At 45.9% G+C, this 27,395-nt stretch overlaps 1 protein-coding gene across 1 annotated transcript in view; it reads right to left on the bottom strand.

Annotated features, from left to right (window-relative positions):
* Positions 1–27,395, bottom strand: part of STAC (SH3 and cysteine rich domain) — a 937,744-nt gene that overhangs the window by 288,861 nt on the left and 621,488 nt on the right. Inside the window, exon 5 of the mRNA XM_086964753.1 lies at positions 5,414–5,529. Within this exon, the coding sequence (XP_086820879.1) occupies positions 5,414–5,529 (116 nt within the window). The remainder of the gene's footprint in view (positions 1–5,413; positions 5,530–27,395) is intronic.

Raw genomic sequence — 27,395 nt, 5'->3', positions numbered from 1 at the left:
ACTGTGGAATTTTAGTTTACGAACTGAACATCATCTGCGCCAGCTTGTCACCCATGTACAACGTGCACGACAACCATTTTAGGTATCATGGTCTCCCTGTCCACGATCGATCGCCAGCGCGCCCCTCTGACCCAGCAGGCATCCTCCGCGCACCCTGGCTCCCCCTCCCTCCCTCTCATGAGCATAACCCTTCTGCATGACCCTGTCCTTGGGAGTCACGCCTGCGCCTGACCAGCATCTCCTCTCCTCCCATGAATGCCCCTCTGTTGATGAACCTTCCCTCCGCACTCGATTGTCCACGCGGCATGAATACCACTCCTTTGATGACCCCTTCCCCCGTGTCCAGCTGTCCACACAGGTCCGAGGCCATCGCCTAAGCCGGGAGATATCATTTAATGCCCCTTATTGTATGAAGTCACTCTTCTTCAAAGAATCCTCTATTGATGAAGACCTCCCCACCCCCCCGGGATATGATCAGGCGCACACATCCTAAGAATCGGCAGAACACTCAGCTGCGCGATGACCCCCTCCTCTTAACAGCAGGTTGAGGATCTCTATTGTAGAGGCATGTGGGGTGGGATTGACACGAGGATTACGGGGATGTCTTTTTCCTTGTTGTTCACAATGATCTGATTGTAATAAAGGAAGGTCACATGCCATAAAACAGTGTATAAGAGGCCAGGCCTCCGAGAGGCTGTTAGAGCACCTCGAGACGATACCTTGTTGTCCGATCTGATGTGTTCTGCTCCGTCGGAATAAAACTCCTGTTTCCTGCCTTCTGGTCTCCGGCGCCTGCCTCATTGCTTGGTAATTTGAATGGTACAAAGGCGGTTAGCGCCGGGCAAATCTTAAAAAGGTCTTAGCCCTACCCTTATTTTACAGAAGTACTAAAAATAGAGGTAAAGCACTTTGAAAAATTCCTACCAATGGCTTTAAGGGTTACCACAAATTACTGCTGAGTTACTATTCTTAAGCTGCCAATCAGCTGGAAAGCAGAATGTTGCTGGATGTCTGAAAGAGACCAGAAGAGACTGAGGAAGACATACTCCTGTCACCCGAGGGAGGCCTGAATTAAAACTACATCCACTCAATTTTCTGAGTTAAAGTCACTGATGAGATTCAAGGAAGCTGAACTTCTCCCACCCACAGGAAGAAGAGGGTTCCAGGACTTAATCCAGAGAGGCTATTAACTGTGGACTGCCTCCCCTTAAAGCTGTGAAAGGGAGGAAGGCCATTGGGCAGAGTTGGATGTTTACCTTGTAGGATAACAGCAGTCCCTGCTTGAATTGGACTTTTGTCTGAAGCCCTTAATAGAGGAGTGAGAAGCTGCCTCCATGGAATCCCTGACATGGGTACCCCAAAACAGTTTTTAAATGATTGGGCACAATAAAAGCATTCAGCTAAATGATATTATGTTTTGTTCAAATTGGGGCATTTTTGTCCTCAGTAGAACCAGCCCAAGGTACTAAACCTACCTAAAAGAAAAAACATTTGCAGCCTCTTTTTCTAGGCTTGTCCCACCTACTGATTTGAGTGCAAAGTTGGAAGCTCCAGAGTGTGTGCAAACCGAAGATATGTACCTTTTTGAAGCCCTGTTTGATTACAGAATTCAATGTTGGTCACTGAATTATTTTGAGATCTATACAACATTCTAAGCCCATTGGTAACACTGTTGACTCAGATGAGTTTCTCACCCTTGCTCAACGTTTGTTTACTCATGGATTTTGACCAGGATGTACCTGCATGCTCTTCCCAACTTCACTCAACTGCTGGTCGGTTGTGGAGAGTGCCTAGATCTTGGTGCACTGCAGCCCAATGACACATTTAAATTTGGTCCCCTATGCTTCTTATGGGTTTTTTTTGCCTTTTACTTTCCCTGCCATTACTTGATTTGCATTGTTGTACTAAATGTAATCATTACATTTCACTTTTTTTTAAACTAGATTGGCTTGAAAATCAGGATTCCTCAGAGAAACCCAATTTTGTTTAGCTGCTAAAATGTTTACCTTTTTGGTAGCTCAGCAGTAGCTCAGAAAAAACAGAAGACTCTTACCACAGAGTTATCAATCCAGTTTCCTGTATTACTTATGAATTGTAGGAGTCAGTGATGGGAAAGGGGTAAATGAGTGTTTAGAAAAGTGGAAATTGTTGGTATGCCATAAAGGTTTATACTAATAGTTTAGATTCAAGCTTATTTCATCTAGTCCATGGTATCTGTAAAGCATCAAAACTGTCTAAATGCTATAGAGCCACCAAGTACGCCTTCCTAATTTCTGAAGTAAGTTTATTACAGAGCCTAGCCTCTTCCATCTGTAGCATTTCGTCCTTAGGGGTGCTCCTACCGAAACATGGTACCAGCAGCAGGACATCTGAAGATGATATGAGAGTCTGGGCACTCCTGCCAGGTGGATTTGTAGAACAAGATCGTGGTCTAAAACTGGATGTGTGCGCTTCTTTGAACCGATAGGATTTTTCTTATAATTGATGTGCCATAGTCATGCTGCCCTTCTCCACCACCACACTGGCATACTAATTTTGCATCTTTGCAGGTGACCCAAGGGTTTGTTTAGGAGCTCTGGTGAACAAAGCATTACATTAATCCAAAATAGATCTTAACCTGGCCTATGATATAGTAACTCCATCTTGCTCACCAAGCAACAGATGCATCTGGCGGGGTGGAGACATAAGGTCTTCAGCTTTTAGTAAACACATGAACCTGCCACTCCATTGAAAATTGCTAGTCAATGAAAACTAACTTCAATGATAGTATCTCAACAGCAGCTTGATGGGAGTCTCCAGTCTCCCTGGCACACACACACACACACACACACACACACACACATTTCCTTATAGATTTCACAGCTTCCTCTGACCGGCTAAGATTTGAGTAGAGTTAGTTTCATCTTACTGGTTTTGAGTGCAGCCAGATGTTCCTCATCAACAGTCGGATATCCCACAGAAGACTGTCAAACATCTGTCCGTTATTCTCGGCTTTAACACTGACAGGGAGGAGCTGTATATCACTGGCATATCTAGGACATTAATATGCATTATCATTATTGAACTATGTGTACTTGTTCCTCCCACAAATTTTGGAATCATTATAATTTCAAACTGGAGGTGCAAATTCAGGAGGTCTTCTGACCCGTTTATTAAATCTTTCCCATCATGCGTCTCCATTATAATCAAGAGAGGAACATGGATTTATTCGTTCTCTTGATCATTTTCAGGCTTGATTACTTAATTATAGCATTCTTGGGTATATAATGTTGGTAGGAAGGCAAGAGAGATTTTTTTTTCTTTGGAACTCACAAGCTTTGTGTATATCTCTTCCAAACGTATGTTTTATATTACTAGAAACACTTCCGGTGATAGGAATGGTATGGTCAGCACTAAATAATCTAAAGCACTCAGTCAATCTGCAGCAGCATCAGTACAACAAATCTAGGGCTTCATTTACAAGCCCATTTTGCTGCTGGCATGTCACTTTTTAAGAAGCACCAGCAGCTCAGTGTCCCTGCCCTTATTTACAAGGCCATATTAAGTCACCCTGCGTGACTTTTCAAGGGCTTGTAAATATGGGCCCCTTTAACACATTATTCTGTGTGAAAGGGGCGTTCCACGGATATTGCTGTGGGTGTTCCTACACAGCATCCATGGAACCTGGCAAATTCCCAGATTTACCAAGTGTCATAAACCTGGGAATGCAACAGATTCGATGCCTCCCCAAAGGAGGCATAAGAGTGGCACAACAAGGAGAAATACTTGTATTTCTCCTTGTTGTTTGCTCTTTCTATGTGTGTTGCACTTTGCAGCATAAATAGGCAGAGAAAAACACCATTGATTATTTTTTGTGTGTTTTGTGCAGGAAGGTGTCCCTTCCTGTACAATAACAATCATCCTTGCAATGCAGGCACCCTTGCCCCATGGCGCAAGGGTGTCTGCGTTGGTGCACGGCTGTTGTTTATGCACCGGTGTAGGGGAGATGGTCAGGAATGTACAGCATTCTGTAGATAGGGCACATTCCTGCCCTTTTATTTTGATGCACGGCAGAGCAGCAGGAAGGCTTGGTGAGCACCCGTGCGTCAAAATATAGTAAATGAGGCTTCTAGTGTCTACATAATAATCACTTCTGCAGCAACAGTGATGTTGATATCTTGAGTAGGGGTTCAGTATTATGAGGAGTGTGCAGCAACCACAACCCCTTGGGGTGATAAGTGATTAGGAATTGCTTGTCTTCTGGGGGTTTTATTGTTTGCCTATCTGAAGGACAGGTGTCTGTGTGTGTGTTGTTGTACAGATTGTTCCCGTGCCAGCCAGAACTTAAGGTCCTGTGATGGCATCGTTGAACTGTAGGCATTGGTGCTGAGATGTAGGAGAGTATGAGGAGTTGAGAATAGGAAGGAGAAGAGCTAGAATAGATAACATGTCAGATAGTTACAGATGCTACAGTGTTCAAAGAGTTTATGTCAACCTAGCCTTAGACAAGTTTCTGAAAGAGGAAGACCCCATCTCTTCTTACTTACCCAACTGCACCAGATCTTAAGGGGAAAACTTGCATCCACAGGCGAAGTCTTAGATATCTATCTATCTATCTATCTATCTATCTATCTATCTATCTATCTATCTATCTATCTATCTATCTATCTATCTATCTATCTATCTATCTATCTATCTATCTATCTATCTATCTATCGATCGCCCTCACTCTATCTATCTATCGCGCTCACTCTATCTATCGCCCTCTATCTATCTATCTATCTATCTATCTATCTATCTATCTATCTATCTATCTATCTATCTATCTATCTATCTATGATCTACTTATTCTAAATAGTATTTCATTAAATCAACATGCCTTGAAAATCATCTACAAGAAACTTAGGAAGGCGCTTCTTTCTCTACCTGGAGCTAGGAGCAGCCAGTGACATAGAGAAGTACAATGCTGCAAGGTAAAGACATTCTACCAGTCTGCCATATGTGTGCCTAGGTGAAGGGCGTTCCCTTTTCTTTACACCATTACATTGAAAAAACTGTCTTCAACCTATATAATGAATGGCCCATTTCGCCATGCCAAAGAATCTTAAAAAGGATATGTTCGATTATATTTGTTAATAAGGGTTTTCGCATTTTCTGTCAGTGCAGCAACCATTCACTACCCTGCTGCACCTTACGGTACTAGTATAAAAATATCAATGAAATAAAGAAACAAAAGCAATGTTTAATGCAATGCTAACAGAACAGAATGGGTGTCTTTCTTAAATAAATGAACTGAGACGTATAATATTAATAAGCCATGTTACTGCTAAATAGAATTTCTAAACAGGTGTCTGAACCGTATTCATTTTTCTGCTTCTAGTTGAAGACAAGATAAAGTTATCAGACTAAAACTAAAATATTGAAACTGAATTACAGAGTTCCGGTTTGGCGAATCAGATCCACTTCCAGTGCTTCCTCTCTTGTTTTTTTGGGCCAAGGATGTTCCAAATCGCAGGGTTTCATACACAGGATCGACCTTATTACCACATGCTGCAACAAGAGAGGAGAAACATGAGTGACGAAAAGGCAGCGTTTTTCTACCTTTCCTATTTTTATTTCTTTGTAAACTTTAAATAAATAAAACACAAACCCATCTAGATACACACCAATCTGCACTTATATCAGATGAAATGCACACACATTTACCAAACAAAGAACATCACACGTTTACCCATTAGGATACATTTACACCGAATACAGGATGTTTAAAGTTACCTACTCAATGGAATTTATTTTATTGGCCTAGAAAGGTCGAGTGGACCTGCAGGGCTTTGAACCTGTGACTTTGAGGTCAGTCACAGATTTCTGGAGTGGATACAATAACCCAGTGAGTCGTCACGCCTAAGAAGAAGTCCACATGCAAAAATGCACTGATACAAACACTAAAGCACTGACATGCAGTTGTGATTTATGCAAACATTTGTGGTGCCTCTATTTCTGATATTCTACTAAGTCACCTCATTATCAAGGGTTGTATTTGGTATATTCAGGTCCTGGTTCTGTAAATCCAGCTTTACCTCGACTAGCATCAAAACCTGGAAATTGTATTCCTGCACCTTCTTGTCTGTGGCCTACTGAGCAAAATATACCGTAGAAATCACCAGAATTATCTGAATTTATTCATGTGTTTGAGTATGCCTGCATTTATTTGTTTACCTACCTTTCTTTACTAAACATATTTATATAGCACAGACACGCCTTAGGTGCAGTGGAGTTCTTTCTGTGCAACCAGGAAACTCATAAACAACGTTTTAAGTCAATTTAGTCAGCATTAGACAGCTTGAATTGGCCTGTCCTTCCAGAATACAACACTGAAAGACACAGGGGCATATTATCAAGCAGGGCTTTAAAAATGATCGCTGTTTTAGCGGCAGAAAACTGCCGCTAAAGCAGCGATAATGGCCTTGATAATATGACCTTGTGAATTCCAATAGAAACCCATGTTCTGGTGTGAGCATGGGCTTCTATTGGAATTCTCCACGGCATATTATCAAGCCCATTATCGTCGCTTTAGCGGCAGTTTTCTGCTGCTAAAACTGCGATAATTTTAATGCCCTGCTTGATAATATGCCCTACAATGTCCCATTTATAACCAGCTTCCTCTGGCATGCCCTGATCTTAAAATACATCTCAACGCTCTCAAAGTGTTTGACAGAAGTGCTGTAAGCTCCATCTCAACACTTCCAAGCTGGAAACTGAAAACTAAAGAAATAATTGTATCCCTTCTAAATAATTTTCATTTTCAGACTCATAATTCAGAAACCTGATCAATACAGCCAAGGTCCTTATACCTATGCAGCTTGTGCATAATACCCTGGCCATTCACTTCTGAGAAAAAGCACTGGATCTTAACAAACATTTTTGGGCATATTACCAAGACAGACGATAACATTATAGCCGTTTTAGCTGCAGAAAACTGCCACTAAAACCACAATAATGGGCTTGATAATATGCTCTATGGAATTCCAATTGAAGCCCATGTTAGATTTCCTTCACATTTAACATGGACTACAATTGGAATTCCATAGTGCATATTGTCAAGCCCATTATCGCCGTTTTAGAGGCAGTTTTCTACCGCTAAAACTGTGATAATTTTATCGCCTGTCTTGATAATATGCCCCTTTATCTGTAAGCTTCATCTAAGAGACCAACCAAGAACGCATCAGACACTTAGATAAGTAAGATCATCATGGGCTTCTTCCACCACAGTGCAGAGGCTGGCATTTTCCAAACTGATGCCTGCAACAGGAATTCTGGATCTGTAGCTGATAATTGATCAGCTGTTTTTCAGGAAATTATTAATTTCCTGAAAAACCACCTGTGTTTTTGCTGACAGCACGAGAAATCCCCAGTGCCTTAATTGAATCAGGTGTAGTGCCGAAAGACCTTAAGATTGCTTACATTTAACAAATTCTGGAGAAATCATCACAAATCATGACAGACACTACAGTTTGAAGACACATTATCAAAAGACAGCTCATATCCAAACTAATGTTGAGCCGCTTCGTTCTTTTGGCTGTGTTTTGGCTGTGTTTTGGAGGCAGAAACTACGTGTCCCAGGGGGCGCGCTGAGAAAACCCACACCTGTGACTCATTCCCAGCTTGCCGGCGCCTACATAGCGCCTCGTCACTTCCGCTGCTCGGACGCGCGCCAGGGGAAGCCCGGGCCAAGGGCGGGCCCATCTGAGCCCGTCCGAGACCGGCTTGAGGACGGGACGGGACCACCCTCTAACACCGATGTGGCAAGGTTAGTTTATCTTTGCATTTTGGATCTCTCTACAACTTGTATTTAGTAGTTTGTAACTCCTTTAACAAAGCTTATCTACTGGATTTATATACTGTAGGTAAACTATATTCACTGGAAAATGCCCTCAAAAGTACCGAAGGGAGGGAAAGTGACTGCTACGGGCTCCATTATGGGAACGCTAGATCAGTTTATTGTGCGAGCTTCATCAATCTTAGCTCACAAAATAGATCGCACAGAAAAAAGACTGTCACTGGACCCATCATTTAACAAGAGGTCTTCACTAGGAAGGCTGGCAGGGGCGGCGTTCCCATCTACTATTCCAGGCCAAGATGCTCCACTAAGCGAAGGTGTGGGGGGGGATTCAAGGGGCCTATGGGGTGCATTCAGCACAAATCCACTCCGCCCTTGGTGTTTCTGGATGTTCAAGTCCCGTCAAGGGTAATGTGTCTGATGCTCGAATTGGCTCTCCTGAATGCAGTATCGTGACCACCCTTTCGGAGAACACTGCAAGGGCCCCACTTACTCGTGGCGCAAAATCTGGACAGACATCATTGGTCACCAAAAGGAAATGGGGAGGTGCAGTCCATAAAGGCAGAAAAGCCAAAGTTAAGAAGACAAACACCTCTGTGGAAACTCATGGAGCAACATCGAATCCATTAAACAACAGCATAGAGGATATGACTCCGACGGTTTTTGAGGAGGGCTCGGCATTGCTACCCAATAGGGAGCTACCTTTGGAATGGAGCGAGGAAATGTGGGACAAACTTGAACAGCTCTTTTACAGGTCTTTTACGCCCATTTATAAAAGACTGGACACCATCGAAGAGAGACTTACAATCTTAGAATCTGAAAGGGTTAAGACTAAGGTCAATAGCAAGCCTGGGTCTGTGGATGGGTCCTCGAGCAGGGACGGTGTCTGGGGTGATTCCGAGAATAGATCAAGCTCTATCCCCCCAACCCAGCTAGTGAAGACTGTGGCACAGAAAAATACATTTACCATGATAGTTAGGGACCCAATTTCGTAGACTAGCAAATGTAGTGCATCTGGTGTACGGCCTATGTGTGAAAATGGAGACAGGGTGGGAAGTTCAGATTCAGGGATGCACCATAAAGATAATAATAATAGGGTGTCCAAAGAACCACCTCTAGATAATCTGCCATGCATAGATCTCCCCCCGGCATCTGCACCATATGTGTCCATTCTAATAGGGGTCCCTCCACTGAGGCCAGGCCAACGCGAAAATTATGCAGATTTGAAGAACAAGTGCATCCATTGGCTTAATGCTAATCGGTCTCTTCCCCCCAGGGTGTCGGCAGAAATTTTATTTGTAAGACGGGTGGATTGGGTTGGACGAAGACATAAAACTACCAAGGGTGACAGTGTCATTATACATTTTAGGGATGTCAAGGCCGTGGAATACATATGTGTGTGGGAATACCAAGGTGCTGATTCCCAAATTAACTCACTCCCCTGGACATATTTTTATCCATCCAACTATCAAGGTTCTTTGAATGATCGAGGAGGAGGGAGTGGGTTATCTCACAGGCCCAGGAGGGGTCCCGGTGTTTGCACAGGGAATAGGTATGATGCACTATCAGGTTTAGAAGAGTGCGATTGACATCTAATCATGCGTGATTATAGTGCCCCCGCTAGTGCCCTGCAGACCCACATCCCCCATAGCTCTAGAAGTAGCTTGGACGACTTAGGATATGGCGATCCTAGTTCCCCTGTGTCCCCGATTGGTAGAGTCTCCTCCTCCATAGAGAATGCGGGTAAAGCCCCTTTTTATGGTCATTTATCACTCAGTAAGGATAATGGTGCTGAAGTCTTTGTAACAAAAAGGGGGGTATGTAGTAGTTCGGGCCCACCTCCTAGTAGGGACGGTAGTCTTGCAAGATTAGATCCTGGTATAAAAAGGTCCAATATTGTGTCCCTTCTATCTTGGAATATAGCTGGGTTGGGCTCTAAACTGGCATTTCCTGACTGGTCAAATTTTATAGAAACACACGATATATGTCTCTTTCAAGAGACATGGGCGGTAGAGCCCGTACACTGCCCTGGATATCTTTCTTTTCGGGTTCCGGCCAAAAAAAAAGCAAAAGGTTGACCATTGGGTGGCTTAGTGATATGGGTTCGGCAGGCCTTATGGTGTAATGTATCCCAAATAGCCACAAATAATACCAACATTCTAGCAATAAGAATTACTCCGGAGAAAGGTCATGGTATAAATATTTATAATGTCTACGCCAGGGGCCTTGCTGGTGGGCGACGTTCAGAAGTGATAGAAGTCGTTGAACGGCTGCTGGACGACATACCGAGTAACACTCGCCCGATAGTTGGGGGGGATTTTAATACTACGTTTGAACCACTAGGACATGAGGATAAGTGCCTCATGGAAGAAGAAGATGCAAAGTGGTGTGTACCCATTCTAGAGCTTGACCCAATTAAAAAATGGACAGAGGCGGCCATTCAAATGAAGGGGATGTGCATAGGGCATCGGTTGAGGGCTGTAAATGGGCGCACACTGTCCGATAGGAGGGGGGATGATACCTTTAATAATGGCCACAGATCTAGCCGCATTGATTATGTGCTAGTGAGCCTACCTCTGTGGCAGTCCGTTAAAGATATGGTGGTCGCCACTCGAGTTGAAAGTGACCATAACCCTCTTATCGTCACGTTGGTTGGGCTACTAGGAGAGGCCTTACCTAGCAGAGTAGAGACAGTGGGTAGTGACCTGGTGCTGTCTAATGATAACCGCCACCTGAAATGGGGTCATGTTATAGAACACCCCCAAATCCTTTTAGCTATGAACAACAAAGTAGATCAAGTATTGGAAGCATGGGGAACTAGTAAGGGAAACCAGACCCTGATGCCACAAATAATCGAGATGCATATTGCGCTCTTTGATTGTTTAAAGCTATTCTTCTGTAAACCTGGTAACCCCAAGAAAGGTATGATTAAAAAACAGGAAGGATGGTTTAATAAGGACTGTCGGCACTCACGGAGGTCTCTGGGGATAGCTTTGAGATCGGGGGACTCGGATAGAGTAAGGCTGGCACGGGTCCGGTATAGGAAAGCTGTCATGGAAGCTAAAAAGCATTGGGACCAGGTAAGATGGCAGGAGCTCAAAGAAGCATGGGAGTCACGAAACCCTAGGCTATTCTGGAGCAAGTACAAATGGGATAGGGGAGGGTGCCCTGAACCCCCGCAGAATAACGTAGCCCACCATTTATGGGTTGATCACTAAGTCACAGTATGCTTCCCTTGAGGAAGAGCGGAATACTGAACCGTTTGATCACATCTGTTATAATAGGGAAATATTTACTTTAACGGAGGTGGACAGGGCGTTAGAATCTATTACACCAGGACGTGCACCTGGAATTGATGGTATTCCTGCTGACGTTTTTTTAAATTACAAGCCATCCTGGCGCCTATACATCAAACATGTGGCTAATGCCATTGCATGTGGCGCACCAATCCCGCCTTCCTGGAAAGGGGCGGAGATAATTCCAGTATTTAGTAAGGGTGATAAATCAGTGGCAGCAAACTATAGGCCAATTAGCCTTATAGACTCTTTTCAAAAGATTATGGGCAGGCTGATCTTACAAAAGCTCCAGATATGGATAGAAGACAAGCAAATTTTATCCCCCCTCCAGGCGGGTTTTCGACCTCTGACAAGTACCATAGACCAGGTCTTCCGCTTCATTATTATTTACTGGAATACCGTTCTCTTAGGGAATGGGGCGCTGTACGCGGTATTTGTAGATTTGAAGGCAGCCTTCGATCTAGTACCACATAGCAGACTGTGGTGTGTCTTGAGTGAGTTGAGGCTGGGGCCTGAATTGCTATCCCTTATCGTCCGCTTGCATGAGGATAACCACGCGCGGTGGGGGGCCAGGGGTGAGGTAACAGAGACATTCCCTATGAACAGGGGAGTGCGACAGGGCTGTGTGCTGCCACCGACCCTGTTCTCCCTTTTTGTGAATGGGGTGGCCAGGTACCTTTCGTTGGTCCCCTCTGATGCTTCCGTGTTGGCCCGCGAACATATACCCATCCTCATGTTTGCGGATGACACTTTGATTGTCTCCAGGACACCTAGTGGCCTGCAAAAAGCCCTACGTAGGTTCGAGAATTTTTGTTCCATTCGGGGCTTAGTAATTAATACAGCAAAGACAAAGTTCATATCTTTCAATGAACACAAGTCATTTTGGGGTAAGGTATATATGAACAACGCACCCCCTGAAAAAGTTGATGCCTTTACTTATTTAGGAGTCACGCTGCAGGCTGATATGAGATGGACAAACCAAATGGATGTGGTGGCACTAAAGTATAAACAACAGGCAGGGAACCTTGCAGTTAAATTAAAAACATCCTTCTCCAAACCGATTAGCCCATTACTGGAGATCTACAACTTGACGGTTTTAAGCTCTGCTCTGTATGGAGCCGAGCTGTGGGGGTTTACGAATATAAGCCCCCTAATCACAGCTGAAAATTCCTTTTTAAGAAAGGTTACTATGGCTCCAAAGAGCACAGCTATGCGACCGCTATTGCTAGATCTTGGGAGGAGATCAGTAAAGGACATGGCAAAACTCCGCCCCCTTTTGTATTGGCGAAGATTGTGGAGTACGGCTGAACTGTCGCATTATGCAAAGGGAATCAAGGATGTAAAGGATGCAGGTCAGTTTCACAAGGTTAAATTGTTGAGGGAGATCAGGGCATTACTGGTAAATTTGGGCCTGAGTGAACTGTGGGATGATCGCCTTAATGCTGATTTTCCTTCCAAGAAGTCCCTGAAGGAAAAGTACTGAGAAATGATTATGATTACAGCAAGTACCAGTGGATCAGCAAACCACCTAACAGGCCGGTTGTTAGAATTTAAGCCAAGGTCTGCTTTAGAATAATATTGGGATGCCATCGAAAAACCTTTTAAAAGGAAATTGTACTTCCAGCTAAGAGTTGACACTCTACCTGTTAGGTCATTGACTAGTAAATGGAGAGGGGCCATCGAGTATACATGCCACAAACGACAGATAGACAGGAAATGATTAGTCACCTGTTGTTTTTCTGTCCTTTGTATAAGAAACCCCGTTCTAAGTGGGTCATACCCATCTGTAAGTTGTTAGGCTTTAAAAGGCACGCAGTGGTGCTGAGAGTCCTTACTACGGACCCAACCCTTCCAATAGCAATGGCATTGGCTACATTTTTGGGATCGGCATGGTGTATCCGATCTAGGGCGCTAATCCAGGCATGCACTAATTGAAAACCCTTGAATGGTCTTTTTTAATACTACTAGTGACTGCGAGCCATGAAACGTCGTTAGCGGCTCAGTGAATTTTATGGTACTGATTTTTAAATGTTTATAGATTTTCCTCATTCGACAGATTAAATGTTTAATAACTTCTTAAATATGTTTTTAGGTTTGGCATATTTATATATATATATATATTTTTTTTTAGATCAAGTGTATTTTATTGACAGTTGCATTCAAATAAAACAGTGCGGTAAACAGATAGACATAGCCCCATTGCAATGCCACCCCGAACCCCCACTTCAGTAATCAGAAGGCCATTTTCGGAGCATAGTTCCATGAGTCCGCACAAGAGGGCTGGAGTCTCGCACGGCGTGCCCACTGTCTTCTAAACCCCCCCCCCTCACCCCGTCTCCCAAGGACCCTGCCTAACCCCAACTGCCCCAACCTGAGAACCGACCCCCACCCCCTTCCCCGTTCTGTCCGGTGTGCCTTTCTATGTGCGTGTGTGGGGTACCAGTGTGTCCTCCACTGAGTCTTCACGTCTACTCTCCTGGTGACTTATGGAATTCATCAACTAGTCTAAGGACTTTAAGATATTTCGGGCAGGTGAGCTCCCAGAATTCTTGGGACAATAGGGATATCAGGGGTGCCCATGTTTCTTTAAAGCTATCTGAGGTCTGTGTTAGGGACGCTTGTATCCTCTCCATACCCAGCGTATACCACAGTCGATGAAGCCACCCCGTGTGAGTAGGTTTCCTGGTGTAACCCCAAAGAGAAAGAATATGTTGTGAAGCTGCGCCTATAGCCAATCCTATCTGGCGACCTCAATCTGATTTAAGTGGGAAAGTGAGCTTGTTGGGCAGTCCTAAGATCGCATATGCCGGGAAGCGGGGGATCTCCGTTTCGAAGCATTCATCCACATCCCGAAGGACCTCCACCCAGTACTCTAGCACCATCGGGCAGTCCCAGAGCAGGTGGAGCATGGTCCCTATGTGCCCACAGCCCCTCCAACAACGCGGCGGGGGTTACCCTTATATAGGCGCTCCGGTGTCAAGTGCCAATAATATGCCACCTTGACTGCTGCCTACATTCCGGGCCGTATGATGCGCCCGGTAATATACGTCCTGCCATTCCCTGTGTGAGAGCTCCCGACCCAGTTCCTTCTCCCATCGCTGCTGTCCCGCGGATTTAGTTGATGGTTGGGGAGGGGTTAAGATCTTATACAGTTCCGTGATCGTCTTTTTATCCGAGGTTTTGGCGAGAAGCCATTTCTCGTAAGGTTGAAGGGCGCGACCAACGTGTGGCACGGTGTCTTTACCTGTGAGCCAGTGCCTCAGCTGGAAGTATTGGTATTTTTGTGGTTTATTGATTGAGTACCCGTCTAGTATGTCCCTTAGTGACATAAAGCCTTGTGTGTTGAATAGGTGACCAGCGGAGTTGCATTCGGTCAGTTTCCGCTGTGGGAAGGAGCCAAAGGCCATTCCGGGAGGAAATGCCCGGTTTTCTAACAGTGGCGTCATCGGAGAAGGGAAGGATGTGATGTCTTTCGACACCGCTACCGCGTCCCAGACCTGTAGCAGTGTTCTGGTGATAGGTGATTTTTTAATGTATGCTGGTCTGTCCGTTCGGGTCAGAAACGGGATCTTCCAAAGCGGCATTCCGGCCATGGCCCTGTCTTGGAATAGCCATCGCTTTTCTGACATTGGCCTGGACCACTCCAGTAAGTATCGCATCTGTGTAGCCTGAAAGTACCTCTTCAGGTCGGGAACCCCCAATCCTCCCTCCGTGGGAACGCGTGCCTCATGCAATGCCAATCTTTAGCTAGTAAATGTGTCCCCTGAGTGTTCTAAATATGAGAGCACCGCTCTCCTCTTAATGTGGCTGTTCAGCCCTTTAACATTGAGGGTGAGAATCTGGAGATCCTCCTCAGCCATGAGAATGCGGGCAATCCTCAAGCGCCATGCCAACGACCCCGTGGACGGACACACCCCCACCTAATCCTGTGTCACGCTAGTGGAGCGCACCTGGACAGAACCCCAGAACTTTCCCCGCGACCCATCCCCTCCCCCTTCCTTTACCCCCCCTGAACCAAATCCAAAACCCAAACTGTTGAACATTGTCTCAGGCCTATAAAAGTCTGTCCAGGCCTGTGGTGAATGAGTTTACGTGTGGGTGTGTGGCAGTGGCGGCCCAAGACTCCCCGTTCCGCCCCCGACTGTGTCGCCAAAACTTAGCTGAGAGTGACCATCGTTGCAGTCTCAAGAGTCGGCACAAGTGTCCTTGGAGACCTCTTGAATCGCGGCAGCTTGTTCTTGCGCCATTGTTTCTGGATTGGGCTTGAGGTTCTTCTTAGAGGGCCAGCCCCGTCTCATTTTTTGTCAGCCATCGCTCGTCGCTCGCGGGGATCTGGAGGAAGCCCTGTCGGACCGCCCCTCAGTGTCGTTCTCCGGTCGATCCTCCTCGTGATGAATGCCCAGCACGGCGCAGGTGTCGCGCAGGGATCGCAGCTGGTGCAGGGCCCCGTTCCATCTGAATATCAGTCGAAACGGATGCCCCCAAGAGTAGGGGACCCCCTCTTTGCGGAGAAATGCAGTGGCCACCTTGAACGACCTCCGCTTTTGTTGGGTAATAGCCGATAAGTCTTGGAACAGTTCCACCGCATGGCCTTGGAAGTGAAGGGGTTGCTTTAGGCGTGCCGCTTTTAGTATGCATTCTTTAAGAGGGTAGTCCGGCAGGAAAGCCAAGATGTCTGGCGGGGGACCCTGAGGCCGGTGGGCCGGACCTACCCGATGGGCTCTATCAATACGGATCTTAAGCTCGTTGTCAGCGTCAGCACTGCCCGGAACATGGTTTGTAGGTATCCTCCCATGTCGTCCCCCTCGGCTTTGGATGGCACATTTCTGACCCTGATGTTGTTGCGCCTCGAGCGGTTCTCCAGGTCCTCAGTGTGAGATTGAAGGTCCTTTTGTTGCTCGTTGAGCCGAATGATTTCTTGCCGCAGGAGCTCTATCTCTTCACCTCTGGCCTGTCCCGTGATCTCGTTCGCGGCCACCCTTTCCCCGAGGTCGTCGACATCCCGTCGGAGTTCTTTGAATTCCCCTGCCATTCCTTGCCTGAAGGTTTGGATGTCCTCCTTAAGAGAGGCAAAGAGGGCCTCCATGAACGCCTTTGTCGCCGGGGCCTCTCCCGCTGTGTTGTCTTTACCTTTAGGAGGAGGCACTTGAGCCGGTTTGTCAACTTTAGGGGTCCCTTTGGACAACATCTCAGATATGTTGCGGTTCCCTTTGCGGCTAGAAGCTGCCATCCCGCTCCCCTCTGCCGGACTGGATGCCCAGTCTGGGCGCTGTCCTTGACTGTACTCCTGCTCGTCCGCGACAGGTGCGTGTGGGGGGGAAGGAGTGTTGCGTGACTGGATGGCGGTTTGATTCACCGCGGGCCGTCGGCTGCCGGACCCAGGAGCTAGGAGTGTGCTGTCTCGAGGATGGCTCCCAGGTGCGTTAAACCCCGCGGGTATCCCGGGGTCCAGGGCACTACTCCCCGATCTCCCTCTGGTGCGCTGCGGTGTCTGCGACCTTAGTCCTTCCTTATACCGCCACTCTTGGACCCTATGTTGCTGGGGCCGTCTCCCTGCCCTCTCCCAAGCGTTCCAGAGATAACTCCCTCTCACCACCTTATGTGTGGGTCCGCTGCTGTTGATTGCGGCCGTATGCAGCCTGGCATCCGGGCCCCTCACTCGAACCAAGGCCGCCCCGCTTTGGGCCCTGTTGTGTCTCTTGTGCTGCTGGGCCTCGGGGAGCCCCCGCCTTAGGTGCTCCGACTCTGCAGGGCCCCTCTGTAGCTGCTCCGACTGTATAGGGCCCCGTGTGGGCCCCCACTCTCCCGACCCCGTCAGGGCCTTGGCTGCCCAGACCGTCGCCTCGCCACCTCCAGTGTCTAGGCCCAAGCCGGGGCCTCGCGTGATCTGGGCCGCCGGCCACAGGGGCACCTTGTGTCTCCGACGATGTTGTAGGCCCCTTGCTGATGCACCGTCTTTGTAGAGCCCCGCTCAGGCTCCCTGCTTCTGGCCCGTCAGAGCCTCGACCGCTCCGCCCGGAGCTCCGGCACCTCCGGCGTCTAGGCCCAAGCCGGGGCCTCGCGTGATCTGTGCCGCCGGCCCCGGGGGCACTCCGTGTCAGCAGCTGTTTCTTTTAGGCCCGCCACTCGCCCTGGGCCCGCACTGTCTCGTAAGCGCTGTGACCGCCGGTGGAACCTCCGGCAGCGCAGCGCCGTCCCCCAGGACGCCCCGGGAGGCTCGAAAGTACCTTTTTGCCTCGGAGCCGGGTTCGCGGTTTTCGCGCCCTCAGGCCGCCGCGGCCCGCTCCCGCACTCCACGGTCTCCTCCTCCACCACCTGGTCTCGGCGAGGGCCCAGGCTGCTCAGCCAAGATCCCGCTCACTGGCTGCCCTCGGCGGTGGGGGCTCGGTGCAGGAAGGTCCGCTTATAGTCCCGGTCAGGAAATCGGGAACGGGGAGCCCACTGGAGACACGTCTCACTGAGCCGCCATCTTGGCCACGCCCCCCCATATTTATATTTTTAAAATGTGTATGTGTAATGTATATGTTTGTGCTTTTATGACAAAACTGTCGAATAAAGCTACTTTGAATTGAATTGAATTGAATGTCGAGATTACCTGACCTTCTGATATAGATGGGATTTCACTGAAGAAAATGCTCTGTCAGACAGTCCACAGTCAGGCTTCTGCCCCAAAAAGTACAGAATAAGACATTGTTGCTTCTTGGGACAAACTGAACTCCCCCCAATGCCGCAGGCAAGCAGTTGCAAGGATTTTGCTCAACCTCTGATTCAGCGTCAACACTACACACCACACTGCCTTCATTCACCATGTTAAGGAGTTGAGGATATGTGGCAGAACCCCATAATAAATATCTCCTCATTCCCTACAGGGCATGATTGTATCATGCTCTTTACTCCCTACTCACTGGACTGCTCCTCCTACAACATTCTGTAATACTATCCTACAGCCTAACCTGCTACAATTCAACTGATCACATGCAAATAGCTCTAAAACTGAATCAACTTACCCTTTGCAAGTCTCAGAACATGACAGCTAGCAATAGGTAAAAGCATAGCACAAAACCAAATGTAACTACCTGGAGGGAAAATAGAAAATCAACTCTGTAATAACTCGTCTCCGTTGCAAGAAACTTTGCCTTGGCCCACTGCATTAGTTACAGCAGCCATTCTGACAGATTAAGTATGGAACTTGATACTCTCACGAGCTCTACATTAAACTGTGATTAAAATCATTACTGTAAGGCTCCTCCTGTCATGTTCCTTGCACAGAAGGCAAAGGCTCTGTAGCTAGATGATGCTTAGCAATACATTTGTACACTTCCGTTGGTCCAGAACACAGAAACCTACTGCATATTCATCCTTGGACCACATCTCATATACTTTTTAAGATTCTAGTCAAGCACAGCATATTTTTTAGGCTCTTTAAATGTAATTGCCCACAATAAACACCGCTAAAACCCATGCACAACTCAGTCTAGGTTCTGCTTTAAGGACTTGTTCATACTGGAGGTCCCTCACTGGGCATTGCGTTAGTCTCCATGCCAGCAGGCAAACTGGAACACATTATAAAATCAGAATATTAAAATTCCTTGCATACACTCTTAAAAAGGTGATTCCTGTTATACCTTGAGGATCAGTACCATGTCTTGAGCCAGAAATATATTCCATAGAAATACTCATACTCTGCAGTTGAACATTAATAGTCCTTCCAGCATTTTGTTCTAAACACAGTGTCATCTCACACCTGAGCTATCCTGTGGACTAGGGCTGATTAACCTTTGTGCCCCAATATGCCTAATCCTGGCTTCTCAATGTAAGAGTAGATGAGTAGCCCTTATAGCTCTTTGGTCTCATACATGAGTTGCAAGGACCTAAAAGCTAAATGAATGGTACTGCTTCAATTACCAGGGCTCAAATATGTTTTGCTCAGTCTTCCCTATAACTTGCAATGGAATGCAGGAACAATTATGCTCTCAGTGTACACTAATCAATGCCTGGAAAAACAATGCTTCTTACCCCCTATTGGAGCTGCCACATTCTGGTTGGCTGAGACAAGGCCCTAGCCGGGCCGAACCTACCACTCCCGTCAGGGAAAGGTGATTACACTCAAGGTATAACCTGCGCTCACCGTTGGGTAGCTTGGCACTGAGCAGTCAGGCTTTTCACAGAGGCAATGTGTAAAGCATTGGCACAGCACTCTAACACAATAAATACACTGAGCATCACAAAAGAGACTTCACATGTGGTGTATGCAAATAAAGTTTGTTTTCAACACACAACTTAATTAGCACAACATGAACTTCATGAATTTCTGGGCATGAAACACATATTGAAACATCACTAGCAGTAGTAGTCCCAACCATGTTAAAATGAAATCAGTAAAGTGCACACTTGCTAAAGATCCTACTTTACCCGCTGGCATCCTTATGCTGTGTGAAACGTTGTTAGAACTAGGCCCACCATGGCAACTTTTTAAAATTCAATACCACACTGTTATAGGGTGCACCTCAGCCCACATAGATATCAGAAATGTGTACACGCAGATAATTACAATACTTTTAAACAGTACTGTGGGCCAAGGACGCACAGCTAAAAAACTATTTCACAAACGTACTATTCTTTTGGCAAGGAATCAACATGCAAATGAACACTGACTTGCAGTCTAATAAATAACAGCTAGACACTTCCACACACTCACTCAGCACCGCTATGCAGTGCCACGGATATCAGGCAGGTCCGTATGGAGCATCCTCGCACACATACATACACTGCCCCGTAATGTGCTGCAACTGACATTCGGTAGGTCAGTTGATAATGCACATGCAGACCCCATGGCCCAAACCCTCCTCCACCATTCAGCGAACCCCAACTACCCTACGCCCACGCCTGCAGATAAAGAAAACCTTAACCCTGATATTGGGCTGATCATGGCCAGAGTCACACATAGTCCGGGTTCCAGGGAAAAAGATGGGGGAATGTATCGGGGTTAATTGGGCAGCAGTCAACAAATGGGGGTTTGGCCACTACTCTGGAAGCTCACCCATGGTATTTGGAGCAGGAGCAGGATGAGGGTGATAGTTGTTCAATTAAAGAATTCCACACTATGCCTTCCAGCACTAACTCATTTCTGCAAAACATGGGGAGTCATGCAGTCTCTTAACCTGCCTCTGATTGCTCTCAGCAGCATTCCATAGCCCAGTCAATTACTCTAACCACCCAGGCCCTATCCGGGCAATACTACCTGGTGACACAAAGTCGTTGGGCTGGGTGAGGAGAGGGCAATTGGTCCGCCACACTGAGGGAACAAAGGAACAATCGATGAATGGGGGATGAAGCAGGGGAGCCTCTCAGAAGAAGGAGGCACCCCTTCAGACACACGTCGATCAAAGTTGCACCCAGGCAATCTGGGCACCACGCAGAATCAGCTCCACCGCACCTCCCTGGAAATGAGGAGCAACATCTGGTGCTTGTTCATACAGGTTACACCAGAAAATATCAGTCAAACATAATGAAGAGTTACAAATTCTGTATCTCTCTGGAAATGAGGCACAACATCTGGTGCACATTTATATGGGCTGCACCAGACACTTCCGGTCATTCACAACGAAGACTTGCAAATTACATACCTCTCTGGAAATGATGCCTGTCTGGTGTGCATTGATATGGGTTGCACCAGAAAATTCCAGTCACAGACAATGAAGAGTTGCAAATTCTGTTCCTCCCTGGAAATGAGGAACAACATCTGGTGCATGTTGATATGGGTCGCACCAGAAAATTCTGGTCACACACAACAAAGAGTTGCAAATTTCGTCCCTCCCTGGAAATAAAGCACAACATCTGGTGTGCCTAGATCCGGGTCACAGCCGGCAATTCTGGTCATACACACAGAAGCAAGTTCAGCAGTGTTGCACAAGGCAGAATGAGACACTTTTACAGGTACTCCCTCGCCTCCGAGGGAGCACTTTTCAGGGTGCCACACAGCATCAGGTATTCAGCCCAGGCCAGTCACTATTCAGGAAGGGTGCACGGTCCTTTCCAGTGGTAATAATTCTCCTTGTGCACAACATATTTGCCTAACAGTGTGCACCAGGCAGTTCTGGCATCTCCGGTCCCACATCCCCACAATTGTATCTCTGACTTACTGAAGTATAACACCAGTAGTTATACTGTAGTGTGCCACATTAGAGGGGTTGTCATTGTGAATCCATTGATAGGAAACATTATGAGGCTGCCCCACTGTAAGCCACTATTACAGCTTTAAGTATTTCAACCATTTGCCCATGTTAACCTATGGAAAGAGTAAACCTCATCGGCAGTGAAAACACACATGGGTATTCTTCACTATCAGGGCAGGTAACCCACCAGGGTACCTGCCCTGCCTTTCACCTACCACTTGCTTCACTCCTTAAGATGTACCCCATGGGTGACCTAATTCAAATGGCAGTGAAGGTTCCCACAAGATTGGCCAGTTGTTTAGAAAGGCCAACAACCTGAGCATAAGTGCATTTGCACACACTAGGGGCCAGATTCACAAAGGTTAAGTGAGACAAAAGACTAATTTAATGACTTTCGGTATTCACAAAGAGCCCTTATTATTCTTAAATGCCCTTTGTGAAAACTGAAAGCCACAACATTCAACATTTGGTCTTCACAAAGAGCTTTTACGAGTAGTAAAGTTAGACTTTTGTCACTCTGCCTGCATGACTCAGTTGCACCTAACAGTATCATTAGGGTTTTTCTGTTAATCATCCAGGAGGTGAAAGAGAGCCTTTTTGTTGCTAGCAAAAAAAATAAGACAGGGGAGAAAAGGATGGTTGGTTACTAAGGCACATAAACGACTAAAGGAGGCTCAACGTAAATCCCCTATATGTAACATAGATGTGCAGACTTGTAGAATGGACTACATGAAGGCAGTGAAGTAAAAGAAGGCATAGTTAAGGGAGAGGGCTTGAGAATCCTTATGTGAAGCGTGTGTAAATAAAGCCATGACACATCTGGAAAATCTGAGATTGACAGTCGAAACTCCTAAATCCAACGGTTTGAATAATCAAATGATGTTAACCACTTTCGATATGGAACCTTATCTTGAAGCAGTTTTAAATGCAAGACACAGGTTTGTTATTTGTGCATATGTTTTTATTTATTTAATGTATTAACTTGGGGAAATAATTTATTCAGACATGATCAATGTTTTTATCTGTTTTTAATTCTTAATAATTGCATACCGGTATATTGCGGGATCGTTTCCTGATCATGCATTTTGTTTTATCTTGATTTGTACTGTATATTTATGCACATATTCTGAATTGCTGCTATGAACTGTATTTTTATGTCTTTTTCTTTCCTATTATACTGCTTTTATGGATGGCTAACCACCTTCTAATAAAGTTTATTGAGTTGAATTGACTTTCGTCACACTTTACCTTTGTCAATTGGGCCCTATGCCTGCAAAGGCAGGCTTGACATGTGTTTAAAACATCATAGATGCAAATGCGCACACAGAGGCCTGCAAGGGCAGGCTTGAGGCATGTTTAAAAACATCATACTTGCAAGTGTGCACACAGGCCTGCAATGACAGGCTTGAGACATCTTTAAAAACATCAGTAAGGCGCCACTTCCTGACATGTGTAGGAAGGGTGCGTGCACTTTCACACTGCTTTTACAGTGGAAAATACCCCAGAGCCCTAAGGCCACAAGCAGAAAATCATCAGAACCCGGTGGTGTCCCATGGAAAGAGACCTCCTAGGTAGGGAAAATCCACATGGGGGTTCTTCACTACCTGGGCAGAGAACACCCATGTATACCTGCCCTGCCTTTCGTCTACCACTTTCTCCTCCCCTCGGTGCTTAACCAAGAGGTGCTCAAGTGGTAGTGGAAGGCCCCTCCAGCATTGAATATTGAGTTAGAAATGTCAACCTGAGCATAGGTGCAACTGTGCACCTACAGGCCAGCAATGCAGGCTTGATACATGTTTGAAAGGCTATACTGGTGGGTGGCACAATCAGTGCTTTGTCCCTACATTAGCCAGTGCAGTTACTGCCCTGGGCATGTGGTGTAACTTTTACAGGGTACTCACAGGTGCAACACCTAAATCAAACAAGTAAGCACCACTTCCTAGCATAGGTACGAAGGGGATGCGCGCTTTCATATTGTATCACAGTGGGAAAGTGCCCATAGTCCTAAGTCCACGAAAAGAGAATCAGCAAAAACCAAGAGGAAAAAAAAGCTAAATGTTTTAGGGAAATCCCCTAAGAAGGACTATGTCCAACATCCCTAGGCTACCCTTTTCAAGGATGAACTTCCTACAATCTTCAATTCACTTCAGGGCCATTATATTCATGCATCGCTCTCTGAGACTTCCCTCGTGGGAATGGGCAATTCTCAGGAATGTTTTTCTGGCAGTCAGCTGGCAAGCCTCTGGACCTCACAGGTGGGTTGCTTAATGTGGGGACATAAATCACTTTTACCAATATCATATTCCTCTCCTGAGTAGGTCGAACGGACATGGAATGGTCTTTGTTATCAGAGCTGCATGTGCTTTATATCAGAATATAAGGCTCGCATTAGGGAATATTTAGAGTTTGGTGGGAAGGATATTCAATCACAAACATGAGTAACCTGTCTTCCAAACTTATTATCCGCCTGCCCTATTTAGGGTCAGGAGGACCACCATATTTCCAACAACAGAGACCCAGTTGGCTCCATCATTGGAAACCATTCTCTGACACCCAGATGGAGGAAGGGCACTACACTTCTGACCCTATTTAAGGTAAATGGTATAGTGTTCTTTAGTTCTGTCATCATCAAGCGGGACAGAAAAATAAAAAAAAATAAAGACTCCCCCCATGTAGGGAAAAATTCACTGGATGTGCACGCCATTAGTTATTTGTTTGAAAATAACAATATCCCACTTTAGTATTGTTTGGGGAACAGCCATCAAAAGTGACAGCGACCCTGCAATAAAATTCATGTATCTTGACAAAAACTATCCTGATGCTGGCTCCTATCAAAGTAGAGAGGTCATCCCTGGGCCAGCAGTGATCTCTAAATTTGGCGCATGGCAGAAATAATGTCCTCTGAAGGACTGTACTCTGTCCGTCAAACTCTATATCAGGCCCTATGTCTCAGGAGCAGCATAATTTCTGCTCCTCCTTTAACACGTCACAAAAACATAACATCAGCATGCACTTAGCACCTGTTTCCTCTGTGGCCTAACGACATTAATATAAAGTGTTGAACTTGACCTCATTATTGAAGTACATTCGCTGTAGGATTAGAGAATTTGGACATATGCTATATGCTTTAATCGTATTAAATGAGATATTCTTTGGAGACTTGAATAAATCATCCTCACCTATTTAGAATGTGCTTATTTGAGAAAAGATAATGATATATGTAGTGTGTGAACTAATGGTTGATATATTTAATTTAAAATGTAGTTCTTGGCCATACTTACACGCGTGTATTAAAGATTTTACTGTATTACACATGCAAAAAGAATCTAATGTACTGACAAATATATATTTATTTGTGTTTGAAAGTGCACACGGATATTAAAGGTGCATCATTGATTTAATGCTTTAAAGTTATCTGACTAGGCCTATTTTCCATTCTCCATTTTGCACAAAATACTGTTTTCCATTTTCTACTTGCATGACTTTTTCCTTGCAGGTGCATCTTCATAGCTTGTTAGTTTGAGAATAGATACAACACTGTACTAGCAATAGAGAGAGAGAGAGACGGTGAAGAAGAACTTGACTAGTAACACATAGAGACACAGTGTTAACTGAAGTGGTTTAGACTTCTATGCTTATTCTTTTTGACTCTTGCAGAGTCTAACTTAGGCTAAACAATCAAATTCCCCTGACTCAAGAAGACACTTGACGGAGCTCCTGAGATGCTGACACCTTCTCTTACTTCCCAAACATTCCTGTATTTTCCTTTTTTTCTGCATTTCCCTGAATTATGAGAGTCCTTACACTATTGAACCATCCTCTTAGTTTGGACTTTAACTTAGACGATTCTAGATTTTACTCATGTATGGAAGAGAAAACCAGAAACGTTTTTCTGAGCACCAAATCTTGTTATTGAACTTTTGTACTGCTGAGACTGAATTACATGTTTGACTCATACTGGTACGCCTAACCTTCTTTAGGAGGTTGGGTTTCCCAGTTGTTATTCTGTATCTGTATAGCATAGTGCTAAGATTTGTGTACTTTAACTTGACTGCTAATGTGTAATAAACCTTCTTAACTATAGTCACTGATTCCTAGTCCTTATTGTGTACCCAAGTAGGTTACACTGTTGAAATTGATTGATTTAATGCTAACTCCCATCACCTCTTAGGCTGGAAAGGAAAGATTCATCGGAGGATAAAGGGTAAGACGGTTGGCCCAGAGTGCTGGGTCATCTATTACAAAGAAAGTAGACCAACATAACTCTCACCATCCATAAGTCTGACATAAGTGACTGAGTAGACATAGCACACCGGGCTTAACATTCTCTGTAGGTACTTTGTTGCAATGTGATAATCAGGCGAGGCATGCCCTGTGCTGGAGCTTGAAGCTCACCAGATTAGTCAGGCCAGTTTTAAAGTCACAGCAAACACAAGGAAATGATGGACGGAGCACTGAAACTTTTCAGACACTCACCCCAGTCACAGATCTGGGTTGAATCCATCATTGTTCTTTAGCTCACTTCGCCACCCCAGATCAGACTCAGCTATATGCAAATCAGTCTTGACCCTGTGCCTTATGGGAACAGTCCAGCCCGAACTGCCAAGTGAGGTTCCGTGACAATTGTTAGTGGTGCTTTCGACTCGCACGAATATGGTCGAGTCTGGTATCTATGAACCGCAAATGACGAGTTTAGTAAGTGTGCGCAGTTTCGCTGTGCTAACTTAAACCGTTCGTTTGTTATGTGGGTTTTTCATCTGTACCCACGGGTTCCATCTTAGATACGGCATCCATTTTGTCTCTTGCCCTCAAGTAGCCAGCGAACGGACGCTGTCCGCTTCGCGACCCTGGGACTCCCAAGATATTTGCGGAAGACACATGTCCTTTGTAAGTGTCTTTATGACGAGGGGGATGTTACTGTAAGGCAGATGGCGCCGCCCAAGGCTCATCTTGCCGCACGGACTTATTGCCTCAGCCGTGCATCTCATTAGGCACGTCCCTTTGATGCTCGTATCTCGTGTTTCCCGATACCTCCCCTTTTACACCCTTTCCGATCTCCCCACTGTCTCCGTCTTCCTCTGCACCTGTCTTTGTTCCTATTTCGATCTGTTTACTACCGATTGGAATGCACTAATGTTGGGAAGATGGGTTTTTACAGTTGGGAACCGCCAAATGTTTCCGCAATTATGATCCGGACCTCATGTGTTTCCAAAGTGACCAAAGCGACCCCTCTGGGGGATGATGGTGGGAACCGGGTTGTAAACTTTTGTGTACCATGTTGTCTTATGGGTAAAAACTGTATAAAAGGAGCGATCTACAGAACCAATTTGAAGCAGTCTCCCCAAGTTGCACGTGTGTTGCTTGTCGTGACTTCTGTGTTCCCTGCAGTAAATAAACCTTGAATCTTTGACGTCGAAGGAAGTATCCCGTGTCTCTGTGATTCGTATGCCGGAGCAGGTTACCCACGAAGGTTTCAGGTGTTGTGCCCTGGCACCGCTGGGTCCTACAGAACCCAGTCCTTCAGTTGGTGCCCAACGTGGGGCTGCATCAGTGGTACCGGTTCAAGCCCGACGATCGTGAGGAACTTCGTGTGAAATCTCCGAGGGAAGGTGCACTCCGCTTCATCGATCCAGTTGTCGAAATAAGTGGCCCGAAGACTTTTCCCGCGAAGATTCCCGCCTCCTGACGGCTGCGACGGACTGCTGCCCTGACTGTAGACCTGTTTTGGCGCCTGGCGTAGACCTTGGTATAGCGAGACGATAGACGGGCCTTCCTGGTGACGCCATCGATCTTTGAGTTAAGTATTTGTGGGTCACTCCCATAGTTCTTGGTTGTTGACACTTTAGCGAGTGTTTTTGTTGTTAACGCTGTGTGAGTGTTTTTGACGGTGACACTTTGCTAGCGTTTTGTTGTTGTATTATTTGACGACTGCAGCCGCCAAAAACCGAGGGTTTTGTTCTTTGCTGGGACTTGGTAAATCCCGTAACCCTTGAAGTTTGTGAAACTCGGCTAGTGTGCGAGATGCCTGGTCGCAGTACTTTGTTTAGTTGTTTCAGACCTTGTGGTACGGATTCCCGACTGGAGGACTCGTGTCCGATACCTCCGGTT

Source organism: Lissotriton vulgaris, chromosome 4_1 (assembly GCF_964263255.1).
Source record: "Lissotriton vulgaris chromosome 4_1, aLisVul1.2, whole genome shotgun sequence".
NCBI classification, from domain to species: domain Eukaryota; kingdom Metazoa; phylum Chordata; class Amphibia; order Caudata; family Salamandridae; genus Lissotriton; species Lissotriton vulgaris.
This window is presented reverse-complemented; position numbering and strand designations above follow the sequence as displayed.